Source organism: Esox lucius, chromosome 24, assembly GCF_011004845.1.
Source record: "Esox lucius isolate fEsoLuc1 chromosome 24, fEsoLuc1.pri, whole genome shotgun sequence".
NCBI lineage: Eukaryota > Metazoa > Chordata > Actinopteri > Esociformes > Esocidae > Esox > Esox lucius.
The window spans coordinates 22688984-22702633 of record NC_047592.1 but is presented as its reverse complement, the minus strand read 5'-3'; the positions used below and the strand labels follow the sequence as shown (position 1 = coordinate 22702633).

The 13650-nt window shown below is 41.9% G+C and overlaps 1 protein-coding gene across 1 annotated transcript; it reads left to right on the top strand.

Moving 5' to 3' along the window:
* The first annotated feature begins 1379 nt into the window (after positions 1–1379).
* On the top strand, positions 1380–11048 carry lpcat4 (lysophosphatidylcholine acyltransferase 4). Its single transcript, XM_010903766.5, has 13 exons — positions 1380–1908; positions 2574–2940; positions 5000–5112; positions 6382–6442; positions 6755–6813; positions 7344–7378; positions 7497–7551; positions 7653–7735; positions 8084–8209; positions 8700–8853; positions 8937–9029; positions 9918–10053; positions 10248–11048. The coding sequence occupies exons 1-13, from the start codon at positions 1819–1821 to the stop codon at positions 10463–10465; spliced, it is 1590 nt and encodes a 529-aa protein (XP_010902068.2). The 5' UTR covers positions 1380–1818; the 3' UTR covers positions 10466–11048.
* The last annotated feature ends 2602 nt before the right edge of the window (positions 11049–13650 follow it).

The window sequence follows — 13650 nt, the reverse complement described above, 5'->3', positions numbered from 1 at the left end:
CCAGATGAAGACCAATATGTTGTTTTGGACAGACATAGTGCTTGGCATTCAAGCTTAATAGTTTGAACTTGGTCTCATCAGACCAGATACACTTTTTCCTCATGCTTTTAGAGTCACTCAAGTCCTGTTTGGCAAACTCCAAGCAGCATGTCATAAGTCTTACTCAGCAGTGGTTTCCGTCTAGCCACTATCATAAAGGCCTGATTGATGGAGTGATGCTGAAATGCTTTTCCTTCTGGCAGGTTCTCGCATATCTGCAGAGAAACCCTGAAGCTCATAGCTGGATGGCTAGCTAAAGAGTCTTGATGGTTCCAAACTTCTATCATTTTATAATTAGAGTCCACTGTGCTCCTTGGTACTTTCAAGTACTTTAGTAATGTTTCCCAGATCTATGCTCCAACACAGCACATCTCAGACATCTAAGCAGAGTTCTTTGGACTTCATGGCTTGGTTTTTGGTCTGATATGCACCTTTAAGTGTGGGACCTTGTATACATATGTCTGTTCCTTTCTAAATAATTTCCAGTCAAATTAATTTGCAACTCCAATCAAGTTCTAGAGACATCTCAAGGATGATCAAAGGATGCAGGATGCATTTAAAGTGTCATGGCAAAGGGTCTGAATACTTATGTAAATTAGCTATTTCAGTTTTTAATTTTCAATAAATTGACTTAAAGTTCTGAAAACGTGTTTTCACCTTGTCTTTACAGGGCACTGTGTTTAGATAGGTGTACAAAAATGGAAGCAATTTTAAATTAAAAAAACAAAAAACAAAAATGTTTGGAAGCCACACTGTACATAAACATATAAAGATTTGAGTAACGTTATTGTGGGACATTTATAATTAATGAATCCTGACTTGATTACTAACTTGTTTAAGTGGGACCTTTTGACTCCGTCTATCCCCTATGGTCTCTGTTCCATTGACCTCTGCATCTGCGTTTAGCCCTACACAGATTTTAATTTTTTAATTTTCAGAAACAGACAAGCCCTGTTAGGTTGTATATGTCATACCTCATTTTGCTATGCATATGTTGTTGACTGAGAATGTATGTCATGACAGTACATAAATAGGTAAATGCGTCATTTGGCAATGGAAGGCCGAGGTGACTTTGATCGAACTATATTTACAGGCAAGCATAGAAAAGATCCTACAAGAAAATTAAATACATTCGTTTCATAGCTTTCGCATCATAAACATGACTGTCGCTCGACTGGCTAAACTTGTATGCCCCACCAATGACCACGTTTTATTTCGAATTTTGTAACTGGTTTAACTTGTCCGTCACGAAGGTGGGAGTGGGCTGTGGCGGTTGCTTCCCCGTCACTTGTCTGGTCGCTCTGAAGGGGCGTGACAGGTGGAGTGTAAGAGGAGGAGGGAAATTACCCATGCGAGATTTGTTACTCAGCGTGCAGACACAGGATTGCAGCTTTCTTACAAAGTTCCTTGTATTGGATTACAGTTAGTTAATGTTTCAGGATTTTATTAACCCGGTTTTTCCCAGTTGAAATATGTTTCAATTTTAATCGTGTGCAGTTTGGTTATAAAGAAAGGCAAATCAGCTTTTTCACTCCGTCTTCTATCTTTTGCACTGAATTTCGCTCCGTATGTTGATGTCTCTGTATGCTCATATATTTTCAGAGGCACTTTTATAACTTTTATGTCACAGCCTTCTCTGCGCCTAATAGGCCTCGATGCGGCAGAATTAAACTTGCGACGCACCAGAATATTTTTTGGACATTCAGTTAATACCTCGCACAAAAACCTCAAAGGATTAGTTAAAATTTGGTTTTGACTGTCAAGGCTTGTCTAGTCGCCATGGAGAGACGGGACCGCCACCAAACAACGTCCGATTACCCCAACCCATTTGTCCATAAATTGAGTATGACCAGGGCGCAAAAAATGAGGGTAAGTTTTGAATTATCTGTGTGTGTTTAGTGAAATATGGTAATAGTTAAAAGCTGAGAGACGCTTAACTCGAAACTGCGACACTGGCTGACCGAGGCGTATTTGTTATTGATTTGTTTTTAAAAAAAGGAAATGAAGAGAATCCAGCAACGTATTAGACGTATTTTACCTACGTAGTTGTATTTAACGTGTAGTGATGTGTATTGATGTCTGATGCAAGTATGTTATTTGACATGTCTTTGTTGTTGTTATATCGCAAACGGACGTGGCAGTTTCACCCACGGGATTCCACGTGTGTGTGCATGTGCCTATTGTATTATGCTTGCTTCAATGTGCAAGCATGTTCTGTGACATTGGACCATGTATAGCATGCCAACTGCTACTTGTGTGCAGTTAATAACATGAGACACTGTAGCCTGTGCCAGTACGTATGCCTCGGAGAGCTATGCATGATACATTTGTTGCTGCGTTTGTAACAACCGGATGTTTCCGGTTTTCAGGGATACAGTAGCTTTAACCTAGTTTCAATTTTCTCTGAAAAAACGGATGTGTATACCTACGCCATCCAGGCGTATTTTTATGTGCCTGCTACGTTGGGTTACACTGTAGTCTTGCCTATGCAACAAACTATATCATTCACATGTACATCTCCCTCCAATCCGCAGGGCATGGTATTTGGCTCCATACTCTTCCCCATTCGAGTCTTCCTGGTTGCCATATGCTTCCTGATCATGTGGCCTATCGCCCGACTCCGATTGGCTGGCCTTTCGGAGGCAGAACGTGCCCGGCCAGTAATGACGGGGTGGCGGAGATGGTTACTACACCCCATAATCTGGTTTCTAAGCCGTGCAGCCTTTTTCTTCCTGGGGTTCTTCAGGGTCAGAGTTAAAGGTCGTAGAGCGTGCCGTAAGGAGGCTCCTGTGCTTGCAGTGGCACCGCACAGTAGCTTCCTGGATATGCTGGTGCTCCCGGAAACCCAGCTAGCTACGGTGGTGTCCAGATCGGAGAACCAAAGCATTCCCGTTATAGGGGGTGAGTGTTACGTGGAAGGTTGGGAGAGGCTTTGTTGATAATTTTCCCTTTAGACATAGAATTATTATGATTAACTTGCCCAGAATTAAAAAACAGAATTTTTGATAAAATGCCAATTCAAGGGCAACATTATTCTACTCTATTAGCGGCAGATGGAGAATGGGGCAGAATGGGAGGGATGGAAGATGAGGGATATGTACAGGTGGGGGGGGGGGTTTACAAGGTATAGATAAACACAAACTCTGGAATGGGCTTGGGGAATGGGGAGTATTGAGAAAGTGTGACGGAAAATCTTTAAACAGTGTTGTCTCCTGACTCTTCTGCTCTCTCACCATTCTTCCTCGTCTGTTTTTCTTTTGTTATTCCGTCAGTTATCTTGTCAACAGCTCTAGTAGTAAATTGTCAAGAATCCTCACATTGTGCCCGTGGCTCACGATCACCTACTAATATTTATTTTCACTCTTTATTTGTATGCCTTTACTAATATTACCTAGGTCGTAGTAGCATAAATAATAACGGGTGCATATAACTATTGGACTCTTTCAATAACTTCATTGTTGGTATTCCCATTGTGTTGGAAAGCTTTTAGACAACATGCAGTAGAGTTGCCCTCACAATGACTGCACAAGGTTTTACAGCAACAGACACAAAAGGCCAAATGAAATGCTGGGACACCGCCAAATGCGGCTGCATTTCACACAACCTCCTCTTGTATGATTCAGTGATGTGGGTCGAAGAGAGTAATATACACTTCTCCCAAATTATTGAGACGGTACGGATTGTTTTGGGTCAATAAATAAAATAAAATGCTATGTGGGTAAAGTATAGAAGTATAGGTCCTCTGCTTCTATTTGATTTTTATACATATTGGTTTCTCCATTTAGAAATGGTAACACTTACACATATTATTGGATACTTATTTCTGGCCACCGAAGACTGTTGGGACTGTTGGTTTGACAGGGATTTTTGGTTAGTTAGTTTAGTTATGTAACATGTTTTTGCAGGCATAAGAGCGCTTTCAATGTTTAGGGCTGATCTAGGGTTTGCGTTTGTCTTTGGAGTCTTCTATTGGTGTCTGCTGTTGATGAATGTTAAAGTTAAGAACCATTATGAGGCTGAAGAATCAGAAAATCTATCAATGTGTCCAAACAATACTTAGCAAAAACAGCATTTTGGCGTGAAGGCATTATGGTGGAGTGTACTGGTAAGCGGTGCAGTTGTAAACTTCCACTGAAGACCTCTTGAATGACTGAAAAAAGTTACCAAAATTAAGAAGGGGGGAAAGGTTTGACGGATGAGAAAGGCTCTCCTGAGAGGTTGGTGTTGTGGGTGAGACATTTTACATTACATTTACTCATCCTTATCCTGTCATCTAAAAAATACTTCCCCAGCAGAACTACAGAGCATACACTTCAAGGTGCATACCACTAGTTAGCCTCAAACAGGATGTCCAGGTTATAGTTTGCTGAAAAAAGTCCCTAAAAGAGCCTGCAAAGCCAAGCAGACTCAAACAACAACAACAAAAGCTGAAGGTTGTTGGAGTACAGGCCTGGGAAGATATCCAGGGTAGTTGGGTTGTTTTCTTCTGGTGGTTATGGTATGCAAAGGATATGGGTCCCAAACAAGTCCTTCATTTGTGCATTTTAATGCCCAAATACTTCAGGTGCCTTGAAATAAAACTAAGTATAAAATTGTTGTTTTAAATTGTGAAACTGCATGTACACACACAACCTAAAAAAGAGAATCTGAGAATCTGTACTTAAACCACATACTAGACCTATTTGATTTCAAATGGAATAAAATAAAATTATCACTGGCCCAAAAAAATACCACCGGTACTGTTGCTAATATCACCGGAATGCAGGCAGTTCCATAACAAAACATATTTAAATTGAGGAACAATAAAAGGGCAGACCCTTTTCCTCAGACCACCTTGGCACTTCCTTGTAGACCCCTGGGGCTCTGGCATCCCCGCCTTGAAAACCCTTGTCTGAATGAACACAACACAGCATTAAAGCTATGGCACATTCATAATAGCCTTGTGTGGTTTCTCTCTCAGCCCTCCTGGAGTTTAACCAGGCAGTGTTGGTAAACAGGAAGAATCCAGAGTCCAGGAAACAAGCAGTCATGCAGATCATACAGAGGCTCACCTCCAACGGCTACTGGCCACAGGTAAGCCGGGGTTTTCGGAGACCAGGGGTCATTCTAGGCCCAAACAGTGTAGCCTCCCTAGTAATTTTCGTTTATTGGTTAATACCATATAGACCCCTCAGGCTTCCTTTCCACCAGTTGCACACGTGAAACCGCACCGTGTAGGATCGTACAGCGCGGAGACCGCGCCGACTTTACGCTTTTCCATTCGAGTTATGTCATTTATCCCAGGCTGATGACCGCTGGAGAGGCTGTCCGGTTCCAGTCTACTGGACTGTATGAGCCAGCAGCTGGCTGTGGTCCAGATACCAAACTTCATTGACTTTTACTGAAACCCAAAAAAAGGAGGGAGTTGCAGGCTTGGCTTTCATCTCTTGTGACTACAGGTTAAAGATTCGTACTGACGACTGGAACTGGTTTAACACACCCCTCTTTCTATTCAGTCACTCTTTTTATTACCTTCATACCTATTAAAGCCTCGCTGAAACACATGACTAGTTTGACTAACTGAAACTATGACTCCTTGTCTCAGAAAAAAGGTTTCCCATTATATATTTTGCGGTAAAATTTAAATTGTGAAATGTGTTGACTATTTTCTAATTGTTTAACATTCGACAGGGGTGAATTTTCTTTTGTCAATTATTTTGGGAAAGACACTTAAGTGATTTATTGCAGAATACGTAAAAAGGTAATATGTGAGGCAAGTAATGTTTTTACATCACTATGATGAATTCCATGCTACATTTAATTCTAAATGCCTAGGCTGCTGCTTGCAAAATCAACACTATCTCCCTATATCTGTCAATCTATATATTTCTCTTTACCTCTATATCTGTCTCTATCTTTCTCTTTTCTAATTTGCAAGAAAACAATTGTCTTAGCTTCCTATTGCAAGGTTTACCATCACTTTCAGATTTCTCTGCTTGCATGAGCACAAGTTCCCATGGCCTAAACTGTGTCAATAGGTACATACATAAAAATGTACAACAGCCTTTGACAAATATGATTTAATTCTTGCATTCTTGCACGCCGTGTTTTGCGGGCTACCTGAGACATGAAACCGATTGGTTGTTAGTAAATTATTCATGTGCAAGTTGACTTAAACAGGTACTGAAAACAATTCAGTTGGTTAGTATTTTATTGGTTCATTTATAATTTATTCTCCCCCCACATTACCTCAAGGTGGTTTTACCTGCGAAGACCGTTAAATAAAAACAAAACTAGGCAACGTCTGCATCCGCTATTTAAAAAGGTTTTTCTCAATCCCTCCCTTCTCTCTATACTTTCCAGATGCTGATGTTCCCAGAAGGCACCACGACAAACGGCACCAGTCTCATCAAGTTCAAACCTGGTGAGAACCAACCCGGGTACAAACCGCACAGGGGCTCTTTGTTAGGCGTTAACTTGTGCCTGCTCCGAGTGCCAGACAGACAGGTTTGGCTCTCTAGCTGTGGTTCTAGTAGTCCCATTGTGCTAGGCACACTCAGTCAAGCCTTGTTCAAGCCTCGCTAACCCAGGGTTGGGGTAGAATCTATCGGCTTGAATCAACAAACTGTCCCTTCTGACGCTAAACCTCAAGGAATGAGGAATGAGGTGGGGGGGGGGGGGGGCTAGTGTGGAAAGCTGACTGGTTAACTGTTCTGCTCTCATCCTCCCCTCCTAGGTGCCTTTCTAGCTGGAGTCCCAGTCCAACCAGTTCTGCTGCACTATCCCAATAAAGTGGTGAGTAGGCTGGGAAGAGAACATAGTGGCCTTACTTGTAGCCTTTACTGGGATCTATTAAATGTGAACATTTTAATTGAGGGAATTCAGAGTTGGGACGTTAGCACCGCCCTCGCCAGTGACTCAACAGATGTCATAGTTTCTGCCTTGGGGTCAGATCCCGAGGAATGATCCACAATGGAAAAGTTGAACCAGTTTGGGTTGTCACATGTATATGGCCGTGTGATTCACAGTCTGTCTATTCTGTCACCTTTCAGTGCTTTCATGTATTTAATAGGATGCAGCAGTGAAAACAAAAATCCATTAGAACAGAATAATTGGCATCCTTGGAGCACACAAAGGGAGCGAATGCTTGGTGAAAACGCTGAACGCTACCCCACCCATCACTCGTTTACTAATCAATAATTATTTCTGTACTTACCCAACACTATCAGGCCCTCAATCATTTCAGCTCTCCCTGTTTTGCATGTGCCTGTGTGTTATAAAAAAGAAAGTCTATGCGATAAAAGAATACCTGCTTGTATTTCTAGGATACTGTGCGTTGGACCCACAAGGGGACATCCTGGTAAGACACTTACCTCTCTGATATATTTCATAACATATAAACAAATTTCAACTTCATTATCAAATCGTCGCTCAGCATTGAAAGCAGGTTTTCACAAAGTTGTTTTTTCCCCCTTCAGGATGGAGGCACTCTGGCACACCTGCTCTCAGATCTACACAAACGTCACTGTAGAGGTAAGTTCTGCTGTGTAATTGGTTGTCAGTGTAAATGTCCTATTCACTTACTGGCTATTTTGTCTGTCAGTAGTAATATCCTCTAATTTGATTGGCTACAGTACCTGCCAGTATACATCCCCTCTCAGGAGGAGAAGAATGACCCCAACCTTTATGCAGATAACGTCCAGAAAGTCATGGCCAAGTGAGTCCACATGGCATTTGTGCATTTTATTTCCCCATCTTCCTCTTTCACAAGTATGGAGTCACGGCATGTTGTCAACCATCAATGACCCCTGCAGCTATTAGTGTTAAAGTAACTGTGTAAAGGCACATTGTCTCTCTTCATTAACCTTGTCAGCTCTGGGATTCAAACTAGCAACCTTTTAGTAACCGACATAACGGTCTCACTGCTAGGCACCCTTCTGTCCCATGCTCTTGAACAGTGTGTGTGTTTGGGATATATTTAAACACTACTGACCTCCTTGATACTTGTCAGCACTATGGATATGATATGAGTGTGTGTTCTGAAATCATCTGGTGTGTGTTTCAGGGCTCTGGGTATACCAGCGACAGACCATGTGATGGAGGGACGAGTTCCTACTAGGAAGTTGGGGGGGCTCTCCCTCCCCCTAGAACCCCCAGCCAGAGAAACCCACTCCCTGCTTCAAAAAAACGGGTAAGAGGGGGGTGTGCTTTCATTGATCTTCTGGACCTTCGTCAACAGAAGTATTGTAAATGAGTATAATATGGGGGGAAGTGAGGACATTTAGCCGGTCCTAATCTACAAAATAGGATTTCTTTGGGTTAGGCAATATGGGATAGGTTTTGGGTTAGGTTTACATATATGGTTAATTTTAGGATTAGGGGAAATCGTTTTTGTGGTATTTAATTTTTGCTCCTCGCAAAAATGGAAAACCTAGTGTGTGGTCGTACCTCGATGCTCTTAAAATAGCTGCAATGGGTTTTAAATGTCTCCTCAGGGACACCCATCCAATTCATGTATTCCATTTGTTCCAAAGCCAACACCGCGGATTCAGCTCACCAACAAGTCCCTGAATAGATGAATCCGATGAGAGAATTCCCGAATCAACGGTGTCCATAATGTGAGGGGTTTGAGAACCAATGAATGCGTTTGTTGTTGTTAACCTCTTTCTCTTCCTTCTCAGTCTCAGAAAGCCAGAGGTGGAGGCAGCCTTAAGTCGGATGATTGACAGGTGCCAATCAGAGCAACGGTGGAGCGCTGATGTGGACGACCTGGTACCTCTACTGGGACTGACTGACAGGCAGACAGCCGCTAAGATCTGTGGCCTCTACTCTAAGGTGAAACTATCCATCACCAGACGTGTGTGTACGTGTGTGTCTGCACGTGTGTGCATGTGCATTAACAAGGTTTCGCGTTTCAGGATGACAAGGTGGATCTCCGACAGATGTATCTGAGTATGGCCGCCGTCTATGGCCGCCTGGACTTCAAGTCTCTCCTCCACAGGGCTTTCACTGTAAGTTAAGTGTTTTTGGGCCATGTGTAGATTAGTAATCCCCTGTGTTAATGTCTACAGCGGATTAATAACCTGCAGGGTTATATTTAGAGGTACTTGGTAGGTACAGTTGAAATCTCAGTCTTTCGTTGTCCGCGTATGTATTTCTTTGGTTTGCAGTTGAAAAAAAAAACCAAATCCAAGTAATTTACTAAATCTTTGTGGATTTAGTTAATAACATAGATTTCACAAAGTAATCCTAAAATGACCTAGTTTAAAATGATTAGATTTCAGGCTGGTGATTCTCCTCTACTTTGTTATTTAGTACAATTTTGGTAACCAAATGTGGAGTCTAGGATGTCAATAATTTTCAAAGATTGACTCTAGGGTGTCAATGACATTTCTATAAAAAAAAATATTTAAAAGGATATATTAAGTTCTGAATAAAAAGATAATGTCCTGTAATATTAGCAGTAAAATAAAGAAATGTGGAAACCGAATACTATGGTCAGTTTCAATGTAATTTTAGCCATAATGTGAGTTTTTAAAGAAAGTGCCAAGTGGCCAATACATTTGGACATTTATCAAAAATTCTGTTGGAAGCCTTGGTTCCAGTCAGATCTGTGCTTTTGTCAACCCCAACATGTGTACGGTGACAATTCCATAAGGATACAATGAGAAACCACAAACTCACTGGCATCTGGCCATCAAACTGGGTATAAAGAAGACCCTTTAACCTGTAGATTGTAAACATTTCACCAAGTGTTTGTATACATAAAGTGTGTATTTTTTTTTCTGGCTATTTATTATATAAGCGGTATATATTTTTTGTGGTGTATAATTAACTGTATATGTTTACATAAGTGGTATGCATTTTAACCCTGGTGTAACTTCCTGCTTTGGCTGTAGCTGTATGACAGAGAGGGTAGTGGCAGCCTGACTGCAGTTGCCGTGTCTGACCTGATGGGGGCGCTATTGGGGAGTCCTCAGCACCACACGGAGGAGTTGTACAGAGAACTCTCCAAGGGGGGCACGCCCACTGAACGTGAGACACCACCTATATTTGCATAATTTCTAATAAAATAAACACTTGATCAATCTGGTAGATATTAGAGGGGATCAATAAAGTACATTTTGCGACAAATGGTGTGAGAACAGAGGAGGAAGGTGATTTGGAATTTAGGAACTATAAGTAACTTTTTCTTTTAATTACCTAAATACTTTGTTGCATCTCCACAGAGGACCTCTTCAGGGTGCTGACAACCCATCCGACCTATAAGAAGCTGATCAGTGAGTACTTCACATCTGAGGGGGCGGAGTCTACATTACCGTCGATTCCTGTTACCAATAGGAAGACGGGGAACAACAACGAAGGGTTGCCAAGTAACAACCGATCAGCCTTTCTTCATGAAACGGCTGATAACGGTGTTACTGTAGCCAACAAAAAGGATGACTAAAAAAAATCTGAAGCCTATAAATGAACTCCTAGACCGGACTCCTAGACCCTTTTTAGGACTTGTATTTCTTTACTCTGAAGGCCAATCTCCATTGACACCTTATTCCTCTGAAAGTAGTGTTCCACATTTGTGCAGCTCTACCTCAGGCACTAACTAAGAATAGGGTGTTATCAGGAGGAAGTGGACCTAAGGCCTAGAAGTTATTAAAGATTAATCTCTACAGATATACAGAGATCTACAGGTCAGCTCACAAAATGGCTGCCGATCAATCATTGACTAATAGGAATTTTCTTCTCAGAATTCCATTCCTGAGGCTTGCACAATATTGAAAGGTTAAGAAAGGCCGTGCTCCACAGTATCTACACCAACGCCAATGTAACATGCTGCTCTCTGCCAAGTCCAAGGGACTCTACATGTCATCTGTTGTTTTTGTCACAGAATATATTGTCTTGAAGACATTGTTTACAATGTGTATAACTACATGGCCAGTTATGGTTATTTCAATAAATTCTCTGGATGTTTGTCTCAATGCTGTACATATATGTATCAACAAACCTATTTATAAATGTAACATGTTTTAATACATTTGAGTTATTCTCTTATTTTGTACTGCTTGAAGGGATGGGGTTGATTAATCATTTTTATTATTTTAAAATGAAATACACTTAATGATTTCATGTAAATGACTATTCTCAGGATTTTGTACTGTAAATTTACATTTAATTAAACTGTGAATATTATACATCCCTCTTGCTCATCCCATTTTTTTTATTTTCATAGCAGTGTTCTTTTAGAGACCTTTTTCTCTCTCCCTCCCTGTCCTCACACCATCTACCTGCCTTTTACCCATTTTCTTGCTCCATCTCTTTCCATCTTTTCCTTGGGCTCAGCTTTATCTTCATGTCAGGTGTGACGTTTTTGTTTTTTGTCATCTGTTTTTATTGAGCTTAACTGGGGTGAGAGAATGAATGTTCTGGCCCCGTCTTTTTCCAGCCTTTCATTCGGTTGCTGGGGACAAAAGTATTTCAGGGTTTGGGGCTTGAATGGGGTCTCTTTCCTTTGCTAGGTCTTACTGTGGGTGCCCGAATAAACTCACATTTTTCCACTTAGCTATCTGTTTCTACTTGTTCTATTTCTGCTTTGGAGGTGGTTGGTCCCTTTCCAGTTCTCGTCCGCATCGTAGTTTTCTTCTTTTTGGTCTGGCTCTGTGTGTTTTGGAGCTCTTTCTGTGCTTCCATTTCCTTTTTGATGGCCTTGTCTCTTTCTCTCGCAGTTCCTCCCAGTTTCTGTCTCTTCTTGGGAGGAGATGAGCGGGTTTCATCATCGCTGTCTTTCGAGAGCTCATTCCCAGTTTGCTCCTGGTCTTCCCCTCTGTCAGGTTGATTTTCTCCCTTTTTTCTCTTAGTGCCATTTGAATCAGTTTCTAGTTTTTCTTTCAATTCTCTCTTCTGTTTGCTTCTTGATGTTCTGTCTATTTCAGTGTCCATTATGTTCCTTCCTGTGGGGTTCTTGATGCTTGTAGCCACCTCAATTTCCTCTTCGTAAACCGGTCTGGTAATATACCTCGCCTTTGCTCCATTTCCCCCCTTTTTTAATAAAACTTTGGGTTTCCCTTTCATCACAGGACTGAGCGTTTCGGTCCTCGTCTTCTTACCTTCATCTCGTGTTCCTCTCACTTCCTGTCTTGTTTTTGATGCCTCCTCCTGGATGATTTTTGTAGTTATCATTTCATCCATAGCTTTTTCCACAGTACTTTTCATAGGAGTGATGTGCTTCTCTGAACGTGTAAACCTAATAATTTTCTTATGTGTGAGGAGTTTGTGTGAGGATTTTGAACTGTTCTCTTTCTTACAGGCGCCTGTCCTCTCCGTGTTCAGTTCATTTCCTGGCTTTAGTGGATCTTTACACGTCTCTTTTGGTGTGCTTGCCATTGTCTCCTCTGCCATTTTGCCAGGACTAGGTGCATCGATTCTTCCCTCTTTTGCCTTCTTCACTCCTCTCTCAGGCTCCCTATTGTCCATCTGTCCCTGGCCTCGTGGAGGCTCGTTCAAGATTACATTCACGGCTGTCGTAACATCCTCATCCCTTTCTTCCTCCTCTCCATTTCCTCTCTCGTCATCATTGCAGAGGTTCAGAGTGGTCTCGGCCTCCATGTTGGCTGTGTTTAGAGTCTGTTCTTTCTCAGCCTCTGCACCATTCATTTCCCCTCTATTTCCTGTCACAGGAGTTGTCACAACCCTTGACGCTACTGTTGTCTCCTTGACCTCATCTCCTGGCTCCTCTATCTCTGCATCAGTTTCACTGTGTGCCCTGGTCTTCCCTTCTGTGTCTTGGCTTGTCTTAGTGTTCACATGATTTGTCGCAGGGCCGGGCTTTTCAGGCTTTTGTTCATTTGCCCTGTGCTCTTGTTTCTTTGTTCCTGATACTGTCACGCTGTTTGCCAGGTTTGCGGTTTTCAGTGCCTGTAATTTCTCCCCATCCGTTGCTTTGTTCTTTCTTCTCGTTCTAATCACGGCACTTCTAATAGAACGGGCCTGAGTGCTGAACTTCTCTGTCCTTCTCGGTTTGCTTCCTTTATTCTGTGTCTCTGTCTTGGCTTTGTTGGTGGTTTGTTGCTTCTGTAAACTCGTCCTATTCTTCCTCCTTTCTGTTGTTTTTGCATTGCACTTTTTCACGCTCTCTTCTTTCTGTCTCTCATCCTTTGTCTTTTTATTAGCTTTTTGAGGCGACTCCACTTTCCCCTCCTCTGCAGCTTGGCCTTCCCTCCATCCCCTTGGCCTAGGACTTGTCACACCGCTTGGATTCACTGACTCATCCTTCGCCTCATCCTTCGCCTTGTCACATTTTACGGTCTCACTGTCGGCATCTGTTTTTTGTCCTTGACCGCGCTGAGGCTCTTTTGGTTTTGCCTTCTTGTTATCAGTTTTCATTTTAGGAGAGGCGGTGTCCTTTGACTCTCTCCTCTGTTCCTCACACAATGTTTGTTTTCTTGCAGCTTGTTTGTTTGGATTTATATTCACTCCTTGTCTCTCCAGTCCCTTTGTCGAATCTCTCTGTTTTGTTTTCTCTTCCATCTTATTTTTAGTCATCATTTTCCACTCCTCTTCTGTAACCCTTTCGCTTATGTAATTTGTCTCGGTTGTCTTTACTCCCTCTTTTTTATTTTCCAGAACTACTTCTGTTTG

What these genes read in the sequence shown, in the direction of transcription:
- lpcat4 (XM_010903766.5), top strand. Translation starts at nt 1,819, where the DNA reads ATGGAGAGACGGGACCGCCACCAAACAACGTCCGATTACCCCAACCCA. An exon ending in AAGCATTCCCGTTATAGGGG is followed by an intron (nt 2,941 to 4,999) that starts GTGAGTGTTACG and finishes TTTCTCTCTCAG; the next exon opens with CCCTCCTGGAGTTTAACCAG. An exon ending in TCCCTGCTTCAAAAAAACGG is followed by an intron (nt 8,210 to 8,699) that starts GTAAGAGGGGGG and finishes CTTCCTTCTCAG; the next exon opens with TCTCAGAAAGCCAGAGGTGG.